The sequence below is a fragment of the Anarrhichthys ocellatus genome, unplaced genomic scaffold, assembly GCF_004355925.1.
Source record: "Anarrhichthys ocellatus isolate YVR2014 unplaced genomic scaffold, GSC_Weel_1.0 scaffold25, whole genome shotgun sequence".
NCBI classification, from domain to species: Eukaryota; Metazoa; Chordata; class Actinopteri; order Perciformes; family Anarhichadidae; genus Anarrhichthys; species Anarrhichthys ocellatus.
This window is the reverse complement of record NW_022280055.1, coordinates 3,561,001-3,578,107: the sequence shown is the minus strand read 5'-3', so window position 1 is coordinate 3,578,107 and position 17,107 is coordinate 3,561,001. Positions and strand designations below refer to the sequence as shown.

General features: G+C 40.8%; 4 protein-coding genes across 4 annotated transcripts; all 4 read left to right on the top strand.

Moving 5' to 3' along the window:
• Window positions 1-1,275: 1,275 nt before the first annotated feature.
• On the top strand, window positions 1,276-3,414 carry gja11 (gap junction protein, alpha 11). Its single transcript, XM_031861585.1, has 3 exons — window positions 1,276-1,495; window positions 1,753-1,938; window positions 2,550-3,414. Exons 1-3 carry the CDS (start codon window positions 1,310-1,312, stop codon window positions 3,156-3,158), a joined length of 981 nt encoding a protein of 326 aa, XP_031717445.1. The 5' UTR covers window positions 1,276-1,309; the 3' UTR covers window positions 3,159-3,414.
• Window positions 3,415-3,974: 560 nt separating this feature from the next.
• gja13.1 (gap junction protein alpha 13.1) lies at window positions 3,975-6,207 on the top strand. The gene is made up of 2 exons (XM_031861584.1): window positions 3,975-4,054; window positions 4,784-6,207. Exon 2 carries the CDS (start codon window positions 4,811-4,813, stop codon window positions 5,669-5,671), a length of 861 nt encoding a protein of 286 aa, XP_031717444.1. The 5' UTR covers window positions 3,975-4,054; window positions 4,784-4,810; the 3' UTR covers window positions 5,672-6,207.
• Window positions 6,208-7,333: 1,126 nt separating this feature from the next.
• LOC116391288 (gap junction Cx32.2 protein-like) lies at window positions 7,334-10,896 on the top strand. The gene is made up of 3 exons (XM_031861729.1): window positions 7,334-7,471; window positions 8,827-8,965; window positions 9,564-10,896. The coding sequence occupies exons 2-3, from the start codon at window positions 8,837-8,839 to the stop codon at window positions 10,221-10,223; spliced, it is 789 nt and encodes a 262-aa protein (XP_031717589.1). The 5' UTR covers window positions 7,334-7,471; window positions 8,827-8,836; the 3' UTR covers window positions 10,224-10,896.
• Window positions 10,897-11,505: 609 nt separating this feature from the next.
• Window positions 11,506-16,188, top strand: cunh1orf198 (chromosome unknown C1orf198 homolog). The gene is made up of 6 exons (XM_031861728.1): window positions 11,506-11,844; window positions 12,270-12,320; window positions 12,808-12,933; window positions 13,144-13,311; window positions 13,872-14,234; window positions 14,699-16,188. Exons 1-6 carry the CDS (start codon window positions 11,539-11,541, stop codon window positions 14,753-14,755), a joined length of 1,071 nt encoding a protein of 356 aa, XP_031717588.1. The 5' UTR covers window positions 11,506-11,538; the 3' UTR covers window positions 14,756-16,188.
• Window positions 16,189-17,107: the final 919 nt, after the last annotated feature.

Here is a 17,107-nt window from a genome sequence, read left to right as displayed (position 1 = left end):
TATAGCTGTTAAGTTAGGGTTGAGATCTAGTGACTGTGAAGGGCACACAAACTGAATCGCACCACTTTCATACTCCTCAAACCTCGAAAGCACCTGCATTTGTTTCCCCACTTATTTATTCAGGTGTGAACCAGAATATCCGCAGATACAAGCAACAGGACAAAACAAGGCATTTACCGGCCGCTCAAATTCAGTGTTGGGACTGGAGGATTGTTGTTGTGGTTAGGATGGTGTCCTTCCAGATAAGATGCCAAAGAACCATGAAAGAACAGCTTCTTCCACACTTTCTCTCTTTGTCGTCCTCCAGAGTCATCGCCCTCTTCATTCACCTTTTTTTCTCTTTGGGTTTGTTCAATTGGTAAGTAGATTCTATTTACAAATCTATTTTCTCAGATTTTTGTGAAAAAGGAAAAAAAGCATATTGTGCTGTGCATGGACTGGAAATAATTGAAGTTTAATGGATTTATTTTTGGAGTATGTTGGTGTACATTACTGTAAAACTATGCAATATTTGTACCATGAACAATGCATTTGTATTTCAACATGTGAATGCACACCACAACGAGAAGTTCAAAAAGTGTAACTATGTAGTGGATATGGCAGCGCTTTATTGTAGTATGAAATCCCATTCTGAAGCGTAAATAACTCATTTAATAAATGTGATTCATGACAACTAACATATATCAAACAGCTACCAAACAGCCTAATGTTTGATCGTGTAAGAATGTGAGCCCACGCGTTACGAGAATGCTTCACAAAATAGTATTCTGATTAAATAAACTGATGCCAACAGAAACAAAACAATGCCACATAAGAACCAGAGAAGATGAATTCAGAAGAAAATAATTCACTATGTGAAAGAAACCCCTATAAATGTAACACCTGCACCAAAACCTGAGCAGCCTCATTTACTCAGGCAGGTAAATCTGTATTTCTGCATCAGTGGTTGAGCTCACGTACTTTGAATTAAGATTTGCAACAGTTGGTATGAACCAAGGTTAAGGTCTTGGTTTGCAGCAGATAAGTGTGTTTTGGAGATCGGAGTCACCAGCCATGGCTTCTATCAAGCCTGCAAGAAATGATAAAAGTTTGGCCTTGTGAGGGAGCCTGCCTGTTGTGACTTTTACGCCTACAATGATTTCAGAATCACTTTTTGTCAAACTGAAAATAACAAGTCATGTCAAGGGGTGATACTCAACTGCTAATGAAAGTAATAAAACCAGACTACAAACCATTCTCTTTTGATCAAGCAATACTTCTCAAATAATGCAAGTATAACTTCAGAGATTATCTTTCTGTTAGTCATGTTATGGAGCCTTTTCGTATTCATCTCCTCACACAGAAAGCGGGACAACTGGCGACTGAAATGGGCGAATGGGATGTGCTGGGCCGCCTGCTGGATAAAGTGCAGAGTCACTCCACGGTGATCGGCAAGGTCTGGCTCACCGTGCTGTTTGTCTTCCGCATCCTGGTCCTGCGCACCGGCGCCGACAAGGTCCGGTCACATGTTCACCATCTCAAAATGCACTTCACCGCAGTAGCCACAATGTAGGCATTGGTGGATGTCTTAAAACTCCTCCCAATGTGTGGTGAGCAAGAAGTACTTAAAAAAGCCAGAAAAGTCACATGAGCACTTTATTTCTATGATCATCCCGAGGTACAGGGCAGTAAACATTGTCCCTACTACAATTTAAACTCTATGAAGTTTGTAGTAGTATATGCATCATCTCTGTTTCTCTAATCTTCCTCTAGGTTTGGGGCGATGAGCAGTCCGACTTTGTCTGCAACACCCTGCAGCCCGGCTGTGAGAACGTCTGCTACGACATCGCCTTCCCCATCTCTCATGTCCGCTTTTGGGTCCTTCAGATTATTGCTGTGGCGACTCCAAAGTTGCTATACCTCGGTCACGTCCTCCACGTGATCCACATTGAGAAGAAGGTGCGTCGCTGCAGTGGGTGTAGCATGACAGCGAGACTGGGCGAAGGCTGTTTGTCAGGCGTGGGCCAGTGACGTAAAAGTGTAGTGCCACTTACTACTCGAATTTAGCTAATTTAAGCTCACATATTTACTGTATGGTTGAGTCTAAGTGAGCCGCACTCATCAACCCCTTTGGCAGCTGTTTCCAGTTTTTCTGCCCCCTAGGGGCCAAGATTTGATTAATACAGCTTTAAAGTCATACTCATCCCAAATCTATATTTTCAGGACCCAAAACTCCCTTCTTGTGGGCTTTAAAGGTAGTTTTGTAGTCAGGAACAGTAGATGTGTCTAGCTTGACATCAGTTGGTTCCACAAAATGTCAATTATCAGAAGTTTTCAAAGCAGAAACAAGTATCAACACAGTTTCAAGGGGGGAGATAGTGCTAATCGCAATAAGTGTTTAGGAATAATGTATTTGGCAAAACTGTTTGAGTCTATATCTCATGAATTTCCTCAACTTTATACTCTACGGTGGCATCCATCTTTCATCTTTCTCCTAATTACTTTCAATACATCTACACGTCTTTTTCCAATTATTAAAAAATGTCTAACTCTTGTTCTTCCAATCTAAGATGAAGGAGAGGATGAAGAGGCAGGCCGAGATGGACGACCAGGCCAGTATGTTCCTTAGAAGGGCCTACAAAGTTCCCAAGTACACCAAGAGCACTGGCAAGATCAGCATCCGGGGCAGTCTCCTTCGCAGTTATGTGTTCCATCTTGTTGCCAAGATTGTCCTGGAAGTTTTGTTCATCGTGGGTCAGTACTTTCTGTACGGCTTCACCCTCCAGACTCGCTACGTCTGCAGCAGCTTCCCGTGCCCTCACAAGGTGGACTGCTTCCTGTCAAGGCCGACAGAGAAGTCGGTCATCATCTGGTTCATGCTGGTGTCGGCGCTCGTCTCCCTCCTCCTCAGCCTGGTTGAGCTGCTCTACCTGTGCGTGAAAGCTGTGAAGGAGTGCATGGCGAGGAGGCAGGACTACACCGTGACCCCAGTGACGCCTCCACCTTCAGAAAGAAAGGCTTTTAAAAGCCGCGACGATATGCTCCAGAATTGTGTCAACCTGGAGCTGGAGCTCCAAGGACGAAAGTTAGGGGTGAACGGGGCCAAAATCGGGGTCACCGAGGCTGCTATGAATGTGTCGCCTGAGAGCAACAACATGGGGGCGGAGGTCCGCATCTGAAGCATGGACGCAGTGATCGGTTTGAGTTCCGGTGTTTGTGTGCTTTGGCTTTGGGCAGCAAAAAGGGGGTTTGTGTGCAGAGAATTGAGATAGAGGGAAGGAGAGTAGCCAGCTTCTGTAAACAGTACTCAGTCACATGCAAAATTTTGCTTTAAATTACTGTGACATGATCAAAAATAAAGATTTCTTGCAGTTGACAGATCCATCAGTTTAAATTTTTTTTTGACAGATTTTGCAAATGGTATTTTTTGGGAATGATTTTAGACAATGTTATTACAATTTTGACTCAATAAACCTCTCATATACTGTATATGCTTATCTGTCTGAATTTTGTCCATTTTTCTTTCAAATTGAGAACACACTCATCCATCTGAACCTCTGCAGTTTTTTACAAACATATCATACTGTATATAAAGAGCTACAATTGGTACAATGCATACAATCAGTTAATAATGTGATGAAAATGAGTTTTTAATACACTGCACTGCTCTGTCAAAAGGAATCAAAATTAGCCTCTAAAGCTCAATAAGTAACAGGTTATATTTCAGTTGTTCAATTCTTGCCATGTGACTATGAGTTTTTTTTATCATTCATAGAGAATATTTGAATATGAGCAGCAGTTTTATTTAGCGTTGTCTTCGTGATTATACACTTTCCCTGTTTATTTTCAAGTATTCTCGGCCAATAAACTGAGATAAACAACACCTGTCAATCATTACACTCGTCCTCTTAGTCTCGACAATTTATATTCACGTTTGCTGACAACGTCACATCTAAAGCCAGATGTGTGTTGCTCAACGTCCCCATGTTGCCCTCGCCCAGCACACTCCAAGGTCCAACTTTAAAGTTAGCGATCCGTCCCAGGAAGAGACAGTCCTTTCTGACCAGGTCAGCAGGTAAGATGCAACGATTATTGTTCTATGCTACAGATTACTAATCATTTAAAAATGCAAAAAAAAATTAAATTAGGAGGGAATATTTGTAAAGAGCACTATACAGAATGGAAATGTAGCGTTTTCTGTCTTTTTTTATAAAAGCATATTTGTAAGAAAGTGACGCGTTTCTTTTTTTTACTTTGAGTGTTAATGACTTTGCTTTTTTCTAACCGGTTTTAATATGACTTCCATTCAACTAATACTTGCATGAGATTGCTTTTCATGTTTTACCATCCGGCTTTGCCCACAAGACACGTTTAATATGTTTGTATAAATATCATTATTATACAGAATATTAAGCATGTAAGCTTTTAGGTTACATCTACACAGGGAAAGAGCTGCTTTTTCCTTTCTTCCCTTCCTTATTGTATCTCTTTTCCAGCCTACTATGCCTATAATGCCATCGAGTCTTCTGTTCAAATTTCTGATTAATAATTATTTTAGGAAAATATTGACCAACTAGTGCAGGGTTCATGGGGCGTTGATACCTTCTTACTTCTCAAGGAACCAGATTCAAAAACAGAACCAAGATTTTATCTATATTAATAAAAAGAACAATGAGTGCCTTTCTTCCTGCAGCAGCATATTGATTCAATACTAAGCTGTGGTTAATGTTTTCAGTTGGTAAGGTGTGTTGTAGGATCATTGCAAACTAAATTAGAAGTTTGTGCTTTTATCCATTTATCACAGATCAGTAACGGAACATCACCGATAAAGATGGGAGACTGGGGATTCCTGTCAGGCCTGCTGGACAAGGTCCAGTCCCACTCCACGGTCATTGGGAAGATCTGGATGAGCGTGCTCTTCCTGTTCAGGATCATGGTTTTGGGTGCAGGTGCTGAGAGCGTCTGGGGCGACGAGCAGTCGGGTTTCGTCTGCAACACTCAGCAACCTGGTTGTGAGAACGTCTGCTACGATTGGACCTTCCCCATCTCGCACATTCGCTTCTGGGTCCTCCAGATCATCTTCGTCTCCACGCCGACGCTGGTCTACCTGGGCCACGCCGTGCACATCATCCACAAGGAGAACAAGATGAGGGAGCAGCTGTTGAGTCAGAGTGGGTCCCGGGTGCTCAAACAGCCCAAATACACGGACGTTAAGGGAAAGGTGAAGATCAAGGGGAACCTGCTGGGGAGCTACCTGACCCAACTCGTGTTCAAGATCATCATCGAGTCTGCCTTCATAGTGGGCCAGTACTACCTGTATGGCTTCATCATGGTCCCCATGTTCCCCTGCTCTCAGAAGCCCTGTCCCTTCACTGTGGAGTGCTACATGTCCCGGCCCACAGAGAAGACCATCTTCATCATCTTCATGCTGGTGGTGGCCTGCGTCTCCCTATTTCTCAACTTCCTCGAGGTGTTCTACCTGATTTGCACCAGGGTCAGATGTGGGTCCAGGCCTCGCAGTCACAAGATCACTTCTGCCGAAAACCCTGCTAGCCTGTTGTCTCCCAAGTGGCCGACTATAGAGGACTCGCTCAAGCAGAACCAGATTAACATCGAGCTAGAGGGCAGCCCGAGCATCGGTGGAAGCTTGGATGGAGCCAAAGAGGAGAAACGACTACTGAGTGGTCATTAAAAACATTGCTCTGACCATTATAATGTTTGAAATGTTCGTTTTTAGATCGCTGCGTCCTTGTTCAGATACATGTAAGAGACTGCGTAAAGAATTCATGCAAAATGCTTTAAAAAACTCCTGACCGAATATCAAGGAGGCGCTTCATCACTGTGTAGTTAAGTCATATTCTTGCTGAGAAAAGTCTGCATAAATCTGAATTATTTTTAGGGCCACATTGTTGGAATTTTACATTTATTTTGTATTATTTAACAGGAAATCTAATAATGGAAATCTAATAATGGAAAGCATGCAATATTGATGATGTATTTATGTTCTTTAATACTCTATTAGTGAGCAGAGTTTCATCCATGTCTAGTTTCTGAATGTGTCCTGTAAGTTATTGCCATGTTCATTATTAAGGACTTGGAATATTTTGCTCACTGAATGGTGAAAATGATGTTGATGATGATTGTGGTGAAAGGCTTCTACCGTGTTTGGTAGACATTTTTGTGTGCTGTATTGTTTTTAATAAATGATTCAAATTTAAGATATAAAAACAAATGTTTCATGACTATATTTATTTTCAGCTAGGTGTACACTTAAACGCCTTACTTTCAAAGAGCGTGATTTACACTTGTTTGGTAAAGCTGAAAGGCCTGCAACTAATTATTATTTTCATTACTGATGAGTCTATAGATTCTTTTCAAAATATGAATTGTCATAGAATAGAATATAAAACTTTAGCCAATTGTAAAAACTGTCCATCAGTTTCCCTGAGCACATGGTGACAAATCTGTATAATATCACTGGAATGTGATAAATAAACAGATTTCAGAATTTGAGAAGCTGAAACCAGTGATTTTTGTCAAAGAACAATTTTAATGATTAATCAATTAGCAAATCTGTTGCCAATTCATCGTCTGGTGAGTGACTAACAGATTAATCTTTGAGATAATAGTGTACTCTTGCTATTTCTTCAGAATAGGGAGTGGTTGATAGATTGACATTTATTAGTCACCACCGCTGGTTTAATAATAATTTGAGTGACTTCATACAAGGCTAAGGACACTTACATCAGATGGACACAATGTATGACACATCATGGGGGCAGAAATACAGCCATAAAACCCGCAGCCATCACGAGGACCTGCTCAACATTTTGCAATTCAATACAAAATCTCTTCAACAAAAGCATCTTTGTGGAGCTTATAATATTAGATTTGCTGCGTTTGTTCCGACTTTGTGTAAATCACTCAGCCTGAAACCAGAAGAAAAAAGAAAAACTTTCTGTTGACACAGTCTCCACAAAAACATAAATGCGACTGTTCAATCGTCACGTAGTACTCGTTGCAAGGTTATACTGGATTGCATCAGTCTGTACAGGTGTTCATGTTATTGTGCCAATTCCCTTGAATTTCATCACAAACACAATATGCAAAAGTACATAGTTCAGTAGTTCAGCGATTCTGTCCTCCGTTTATTATGTCGGTGTGTATGATTTACTTATAAAATAGCATCTATACAAAAACCACACCTTGGTAATAGTGAACAAAGGCATAAAACAGCTGTAGAAACATCATGAGCACAAGAATTAGATTTATAGCCCTGCCAATCATTAACCTGTACAATCTTGTCAGTGCTCTGCCCAAAATTGTTCACTTGGGATTTATCATTTCTAGATGTCATGACACTGTTGCGCAGTTTCATCTAGAGTTCAAGGTACCATACACAGGTTTGGTTTGGTTTGGTTCACTGGGCTCTCTATCATTCATCTCCACAGCTGGTGACCGCTCTGTTTGTCTGCACAGGGGTCTTTTAAAGGTATGGTGCGCAATTACTTTTTTTTAAAATATTTTTTGCTGCATATTATACAAAATGTAATGAATTCAAACTTAAATGTTATGGTATCACTGTTGGAATAAAATACACAACCTCAAAGATATATTACGATGGCTCTATTATTATTATTAAGCATGACGTTGTAAGAGTGTGCGTGAGAGTACAGAGCAGGGCTGGAAGAAGTACTCAGATCTTGTACTTAGGTAAAAGTAGCAATATTACAGTGTAGAAATACTTTGTTACAAGTAAAAGTCATGCATTTAAACTTTTACTTAAGTAAAAGTACAAAGGTATCAATATATACTTAAAGCATAAAATGTAAAAGTACTCCTTACGCAGAGTGGGCCATTTCAGAATAATAGGCTCTATATTATATTACTGGATTATAATTATTGATGCTTTTAATGTGTTTATCACTTTAATGAAGTAGCTGGTAAACGTGGAGCTACTTTTTACTACATGTTGCATAGCTAGATATCAATACATGTTATCTTAACCTATAATAGTACATAGTCATTTACTTGTTGATTGTATTTCGTATTTTGTATTATGAATCTGAATATGCAAAGTAACTGTCAAATAAATGTAGTGAAGTAAAAAGTACAATATTATAAAAGTATAAAGTAGCATAAAATGGAAATACTCAGGTATAAGTAGTATAAACTAGTATATTCCACCACTTGTGCAGAGAAACTCTAGAGACCGCCTGACCATCCAGACTTATGCATTGTCCATAATCCATGAGGATAAAGAAATCCGTATTATTTTTACATATTTTTACATTTTCTTGGGGCTCAATGCTCTTAGCAATGCATACATACACCATATTATATACTCCGATCATTACATCTAATCCCATATAGTGAGATAGCTTGAGATAAGTACTTCGTTGCGTAATGGTTTTTATAGCTCCCTGTTTACGGTCCTGAACATGCTACACTGTAGGTTAGGCTTTTTACAATTGTAAACCCTGGATTGTGTCTACTAAGCAAAATAGACCTCCTGCTGTTGCTGATGATGTTTTACCCTTAATGTTAATCAATAATCACGACTCAAAGCGCCTAGTGCTATGTGTTAAAAATAGCAGAATGCTTCGTCCCATGATGCTGTGCTATATGTAATATGGAGAATAAAATATCATGGGTTAAATGCACACCAGTCAGGACTTCAACAAATAAACTGATTACATTCAAACACTTGATACCAATTTACCAGTTTTCACTTTCTACACGCCTGGAATATTATAATTTACTTGGAAATGATAAAACAGGGATTTACAATTTTAAGAGTGTTTTTTATTGTCTAAAATAGTATCTTATTTGCTTTTCCCCGATTAGATCAGAGACCATGGGAGAGTGGGGTTTTCTGTCCTCTCTACTGGACAAGGTCCAGTCCCACTCCACCGTCATCGGGAAGGTCTGGCTCAGTGTGCTTTTTATCTTCAGGATCATGATCCTTGGAGCTGGAGCAGAGAAGGTCTAGTTCTCTTTCTTCAAACTTTATTTTTTGTAGGGCTGTGACTAACTGATGAATGTCTGAATTACATTTATGAGACGTTAAAAGCGTTCAGGTGAAATAGCACCCTCTGGTGGCCGTGTTGAAGGCCCACAGCTCCAATCAAAACCGGACTCAGCTTGATAACAAATGATTAGGCTTTATAAATATAAGACATTTTTAACATATTTCAAATAATGAAATACCTTTATCTCCAATTTTGTAGTGCTTATCTTTCGATAAAGCAGTACAAAAGGGCCTGGAGGCTATCCCAGCATGCATTGGGCAAGAGAGTATAAATCCAATCTGATCAATCAACCTGCTTGCTTGTTGCTTTTGTTGTTGATTTAGAAAGAACAAAAAAAACGTAGTTTTTGTTTCTAACCCTAACCAAACTATGTATCTTCAGAATGCCATTTTGTTGCCTGCTTGTTTATCATTTAGCCGTTATTAACACAATTCTCCAATGGACATCCATAATTACATTAAAAGTAAATATTAAAAGTGACATGGCATTCACTTCATTTGCCATATACATCTATATATAAAATGATATTAACTTCTCCTCTGAACATTACAGGTGTGGGGTGATGAACAGTCGAATATGATTTGCAACACCAAACAGCCTGGTTGCAAGAACGTCTGCTATGACCAAGCCTTCCCAATCTCACACATTCGATTCTGGGTCCTCCAGATTATCTTTGTGTCAACTCCAACGCTGATCTACCTCGGTCACGTCCTCCACATTATCCACAAAGAAAATAAGATGAGAGAACATGTCGTGACCCACTCCAAGAGTGGAATTGTCAAAGTTCCAAAGTACTCCGACAACAAAGGCCACGTCAAGATAGAAGGCGACCTGCTGGGAAACTACATGACCTCCATATTTTTCAGAATCCTTCTGGAGGTAGCGTTCATCGTGGGGCAGTATTATCTGTACGGGTTCATCATGGACCCAAGAGTCGTGTGCACCCGGGCCCCCTGTCCCTTCACCGTAGAGTGCTACATGTCCCGACCCACAGAGAAGACCATCTTCATCATCTTCATGCTCGTAGTGTCCTGCATCTCTCTCCTACTCAACGTAGGGGAGATCTTCTATCTGGCGTGTTATCGCTCATGCAGACGAAGGTCTAAAACAAAGGCGGCTGCTTCTATCGCCCTTCACCCGCGTTTAAACGGCGACCCACTGATGAAACACGAGAAGTTCGGCCTCCATGACGCAAGTCACAGCACAGCCTGAAGAAGGCTTTAGATCCAGTGTGCAAAATGGAGACAGGCGCATAGTTACCAAGACAACAGGAGGGCGAATACAAATGTTATTTATTTATGTGATGCTAAAATAAATCCTGAAAGTGATGCAAATTTGGTAACGTATGTGTAGACTATTTATGAAAATGGAAAAATGTACAAGAATAATTGAATATAAAAAGGTACTGTATCCTGAAGCAGACTTTTAAAGATTGTACAAAACGTGAGCTTGAGTGATTTGTTTCGCTCTAAAGCAGTGTGTACAGTAAGAGCTGTTAGTGATACTTTGCTTATCAGTTTTTTTTTCTAAATATTATTCAATTTGCAGGCATGACTTTTAGGACTGTAAATATTTTAATAACAAATCATTCCTTTTTTCATGTTATATATTTGAATATGAATTTGTAACTGACTTTCAAACTGCAATCTCAGCTTTTGTTTCATGATTCATCACTGTTTTGGGTTTCACTAAAATCACATTTAACATACTGTAAATCACTCATTTAGATACATAAAAAAAATGAAAACAACGAAATTACAAAATGTGTACATTGTTATTACACTCTTCTGGTGTAAAATCTCCTATCGTGGCAATTTGACTTGTAATCATACAAGTAAAATAACAACTACATTTTCTGGAAATTCACTCGAGGAACTGGTGTCGCCCAGTGCAGGCACACGAATGTTAGATTCCGGCATGTGTTCTGGATAAGCAACAGTTTGCTAACGCAATGTTATCTTGTTGAGGAGTTGACTTTTATCCATCAGAAAGGTTCAAGTTTTCCTATGGCAAGTTGGCATTTTCAACATATAATTTATCAAATTACAGAGTTTCACTGAACAGGTACACTTACCTTCTCAACTGTACGATACTACTACTCCGTAACTGCTATGTAGCTAAATAACTAACAGTTTGCTGACAAGTTCCAGTGTCAATTTAAAAGGTCAAATGTCAATTGTTACATTCCTACCCTTTTTCTGCCCCCTAATGGCAAAAAAAAGAAAGAAAAAGTATTAAAACACAACATCTCAGCACCAACCTATGGAAGCCCATTTCTGGCAGCAACAATAAATAAAAAATCACAATTTCTTTGTTTTTTGTGCTGTCAGAAATGGGCTTCCATACCAACCTGTGGTGGTGGGTGGTGCAGAAGCACTCCCTGCCGGGGAAACACCACTAGATGGCGCCATTAACACGCCCGCCTGTGTCCCTCCGCGTCAGCTCGTAGTCCCGCCCACCGCCCCCACAGTGACGAACACCAGTTTCCTTTTCCTCACAATATAACAACAGCTGGAAGCAGCTAAAGATGGCCGCCGTGACCATGGCAGGGCTCGACGCCCACAGAATGGAGGAAAAGAAGTTCGAGTACTTCTCCTCCATCAACTCCATGGCGAAGAAAATCATGCAGGAGAGGAAGACCATTGAAGCCAAGCACGGCTCGTCCTGGGAGAAGATGACGCCGCAGGAGCAAGACAGCGCCATCGACAACGGGATGATGGAGCCACATATCCGAGCCCGATACGCCATGCACAGAGTGGAGCGTGAAGAAGTGGTCTGTTACCCGAAACTGCTCATTCAAACGGGTCAGAAGATAGTTCATTTCGGCGAAGAGGTAGTTAAACCACGTTTTAATTGATGTTACGTTGCTTTGTGTGTGTGTTTAGAGGTGGGAATAGCCAGTGTTGTCATGGTTAATAACTGACGTTAGCCACGTAGCCGGCCGGTGAGACGCGTAGGTAAACGTCACTGTGGCTTCCTGGTGCGTACTACTAGCTACCGTGTTAAATGTAATTTAGTCACGATCACAGGGAATCCATTGATCGATACGTTCTGCTGGACATACTTACAATAGTCAATAACATGGCCATAACATGTGTGGTTTTGGTCGCTGTTATTATTGTGTTTTGCCGGCAAAAATGTAAATAATGTAGACTTTGTCCTAAATATGGTAGAAGTTGAATTATCCTCCCATTTATTCGGCTATCTACGGAAAGCCTTGAGTTGAAATGGTTACTACACTGTTGTATTTCTGTTCAGGATATTACCTGGCAAGATGAGCATTCTGCCCCCTTCTCGTGGGAAACAAAGGTAAATATATTCAATATTAAGTTTGAGTCTGACATAAATGTTTCTGCAAAGAGATTTGGCACAATATTGTAGCGCTGCAGCTAGCTCCTTCTTTGGCATTATCAGTACATGGGTTGACTACATTTTTAGTAATTAATTGTGTAGGCTATAAAATGTCAGAAAATAGTAAGAATCCCTTTAGAGAGCCCATTTTGGACATCTTCAAATTGCTTGTTTTATCAAACCCACAATCTAAAAAAAACATATTCTGTTTACAATTACATAAAACTGAAAATAATCTAATCCTCTCATTTAAGAATTAAATACATTTAAGATTACTTGATTATCATAATGGTCAATAATTCACTTATGACTTATGTTTTGTAGTTTTAAGTTTCTTTAATCTCTGCAAATACATAATCCAAATACTTTGTTGTTTTCTGCCTGAAATCAGCATGTAGCGTTGAGCCCAGTTGAGTTGTGAGATATTGTTGCGTCCTTCTATCAGAGCCAGTTGGACTTCAGCTTGACATCGGGCCCAGTCGACCAGGGGGTCTCAGCCTCGCAGGCAGACTCAAAGGCTGCAAAGGTTCCTCATTCCAGCCAGCTTGGCAAGAGTACACCAGGAACCAAGGTATGATAAAGAGCGCGTTGTTTGCTTGTTTGAATGGTGTGCATCTCCAGTAGGAATTGCTTTTTGAATAACCTTTACCTTAACTTAAATCACAATCGCATAAATAAATAAATAAAAAATGTTCCTGGAATTTTACAGGAGAGGCCGTGCAATTGTAGGTTTTGTGAAAACAACCTAATATAAAACAAACGTGTTGTTGTGTGACTGAAGGTGTCTGTCAGTGAGGTACGGAGGCCAGAGGAAGAGTCGTCTTTCTGGAAGATCAGCGCAGAGAGGTCCAGGCTGGAGGGAGAGCAAGCCGACTTCCAGTCCCTGACCCCCAGCCAGATCAAATCCCTGGAGAAAGGAGAGAAATCCCTCCCCTCCTACCTCCGACAGGTAAACACTGAAATCTACCGTGCTTCTGACTATCCGGTGGCGTTTTCAGTTCGAGTAACGGCTGCCATTGATGTTTGTTCCCACATTTTGGCACAAGCATGGCATTTCGGGTCTGTATAGTTTCTGACAAACAACAGATTGAAAGCAAGCTCCCACCCAAACACACTTGTCACTTTTCCAATCGAGCTGTGTATCCTGAAATAGAAGCCAGCCTGAAGCCGAGATCACTGGCATCTGTGAAGCCTCCACAAGTGTCAGAGGAGCAGATGGGGGGGGAAAAAAAGGAAACGATGATTTCTATATTGTTTCTGAATGTTCTTCTTTGCCGTTCTTCCTTTCTTTTTGTTTTGTGCACATTTGTTGTTGCTGAGATTTTTCCATTGTACAGCCACATCAACCACCTGTGACGCTTGCGATGATCATACGAGAAACTTAAAGGAAATGTCAACAAATATGTGACTCTTCTTTATCATAATCCGTTTTCAACATTTTTGAAAACATCGCCATTTAAATGAAATCCTCGTAAATGTGTGTATAATGTAAATATCATCTTTCTACAGGAGACCTCTGTCACCACCAAGGAGCATGAGGCAGTAGAGCCCCACCCTCCGGCCCCTACCAGGTCCACCAAGCACCGAGCACCCAAAGTTCCTGCTCCCCATCCCCCTCTCGCCATCCCTGTCGCCATCCCTGTCGCCGTAAGCGCAACGCCTGCATCCCTCTCCATCTCGCCGAACCCACGACCGCCTGTCAGCGTGTCGTCGTCGGTAGCCGGGTGGGAGCGCTCTCAGAGCACCCTGCCGTCGGTCGGTACCACCGTGGATGAAGTGTTCTCCTCCGGCATGATGTCCAAGCCCTCCCACCACCCCGCCAGTGTGGAGAAAGAGGATGACGGTTCATCCGCCAGCCCCACCTTTGGTCAGGTGAGTTCTGAAGTTCTGAAACAGATATAGTTTTCAGAGTGACGTGAGCTCAGTCTTAAGTACAAGTTTTCTGGTTTTGGATATTTTAATAGCAGGGTACGTAAAAAAGTCTTGAAAGTTTGGAAAAAAGCTTAATTTTAACCGGTATGATTTCAAGCTCGGGGATATGCTTGATTTCAAATATACCTAAAAATGATTGATGTTCCACCGTCTTGGGGCTACAACAGCAACCCGTTTTTAAATTGGCACGCATTAAATAACTATGATCAAAACATACATTCATAGTTAATATGAACAACTGGTTCAATGAACAAAGTGGCAATATACATTAATTGCAGTAATTATACATTAAATCTGTAATTTTTTACAGATATTCATATCATATGGAGAACAGGAGTTAAGAAAACATATTGTTTCTAATAGCCATTCAAATGTACTGAACTGTGTGTCTCCCGCCCCCTCAGTACAACACGAACAACAACCTCCTGAAGACTGGATTCGACTTCCTAGACAACTGGTAAACCACAGCCGAGACCAGTCACCGCTATGAATGAATCACCCTCATCATCACTTTAAAGAAGGACCACACTGCCATGACTACAGACAACACACCAGTCCTTTAGAATGACCACATTATGTTGTTGTAATTATCTTCAGTGGCTTGTTAAGATATTATCTCACTGCCCGTGTGCTGGTGTTCCCTCTCCCTCTCTTAATTAGGTTTCGTTTTCTTGCCAAACACCCGCCTGCCCACCAAATGGAGAGTGAGCAGGGATTGTGCATTCACACTGCGATCAGATCAATTACAAGATGATTCAAAAGTTTGGAGCTGCATCAAAATATGATATAGAATATACATCCTTTTACCGAGAAGGCTGTTACAAATAAATTGGAAGGCCGAGGGAAGTAGTACAAAAATCCAATGTTTTATTATTCGCCAACACCAATAAAGGGTTCAGTTGTGGAGGCTTTTTCTCATATGATATCAGCCAACGATATCCCTGAATTACCTGGTAACTCTGGTAAGCTGTTGATCGGGTCTGTAGTGTGAATGCACAGTAACGGTGTGACTTGGCTGCCTTCATGTGCAACTTTTAGACACTAATCTAGCAAGCGAGGACATCTTTTGTACCATACGCATGTCAAATTTTCATCTGTGCAAAACACTAGAACACTCGTCCGTCTTTTTGTTTTCTTTTTTGTTTTGAATATTTTTTGCTCTAATGTGCTTTTATTTATACGTACCTATATATATTCCTATGAACCTAAGAGTTTTAGAGTTAAAGTAGTGCTGAGTGCCGCAGTCTCGGCCCACATGGGCCAATTACTACAAACAATGTTCCTGCCGGGTATGGAATTCCTGGAATATTATGGGATTTTTTTAAGGATGTTCAGGTGGGGAATATCGTGGGATTTTACCCTTGCATCACTTTGCAGAAATTAAACAATGTATTTTGCAACATTCACACATCACACACTTCATTGAATTCGATGGTTTTCATTAAGTGGAATCCAAACTGAAACCAAAAACAGGAGGGAAGAACAGCCATGGAAGGGATCAAACTTAGTCATGGAAAGCTCATGGACTGAATGTCGGGGCTGCTGTGGGAACCTGTTACAGATGTCCTGTATGGATTCAATGTCTCCACGACACTCCTTACCATCTCACCCCTCCCAACTGTCACCTTTGACGTCAAACTAGTGCTGAGCAACGCTGGTGTGCATTTATAGTGAAAAAAGACGCAGTCAACCGTCGTGTTTTAGATGAATAGGTAGGCATGTAGTGATTTGTACCACTTGTGTCATAAATCTAAAATCCGGTTTACACAATTAGAGAACTATTTTACTGAATTTTATATTTATCGGCTGATTGTATCTTAAGCTATACTTGTATTTTGCACTCGTGCATTTTGAGGTCAAATATTAGAAGTAAATAAATAAAAGTCAAACCTGTTCCTTGTCTTTGTCTTTTTTCTGCAAAACAACTTTTTAAAGGACACAAACTATTTACACGCCCCCCCCCCCCCCCCCTCACTTTTTAGTTCTTGATCACACCCACAAATTACTTTTTTTCCAAACGTAATGAATCCCACATTAATACGGTTTCTGCTGAATTTCTCCAGGGAGGGAAAGAGGACGTCCCTACCAGGAGCGTCTGCTATGGTTACAAATGCAACATCAGTCGAAGATTGTTTGCATTCTTGCCGACCTCCTCGTCAGCCCCATGACATCAATCCCTCCAGCTGTAATTCCTACCAGATCCAAAATGACATTTAGGAAAAGGAGGAGGGAAGAATGTCTGATGCTCAGAGGAAACTTTGTGCTGTTCAGTTGAACAACACATTGGCCCAGTTTAGAATAACCAGACCTCATTCCACCATCTCCCTCGGGCACAAAGCAGCCGCTTCACAGTGTGGGTTTAAGAAAGGAAGAGCATTACTCTGTTTCATTCATAATGTATGCTGTAAAAAAAATAACACAGCAAAGCCAGAGAACAGGAAGTTGTTCTTCTGACGAAGACGCCCCAAAGACATGGATCTACTGTCCCACCACAAATGTTGGAGATCACTTTGAAAATCTTCACCCAAAAGTGACTTAGTGATTTGCATGACCAGAGCATGTGACCTAGCACAGCTGGACTGTGGTGACTTTCTGGCCAATTTCTCGGGGGAATAGTGCAATGGATGTAAGACTTTGAATGAGACTTTGCCTTATGCAGAAAGAGGTGGTATGGCCTTTCTCATAGGGGGTCTAATCCAGCATGGCATCTATTGCGTTTAAGATTTTACAATGTATGTGTTACCAAAAGCATTTTTAATAATTTTAAGCCTGTAAACTGGAAAAGATATTACACATCAGAACAAAATAAACCA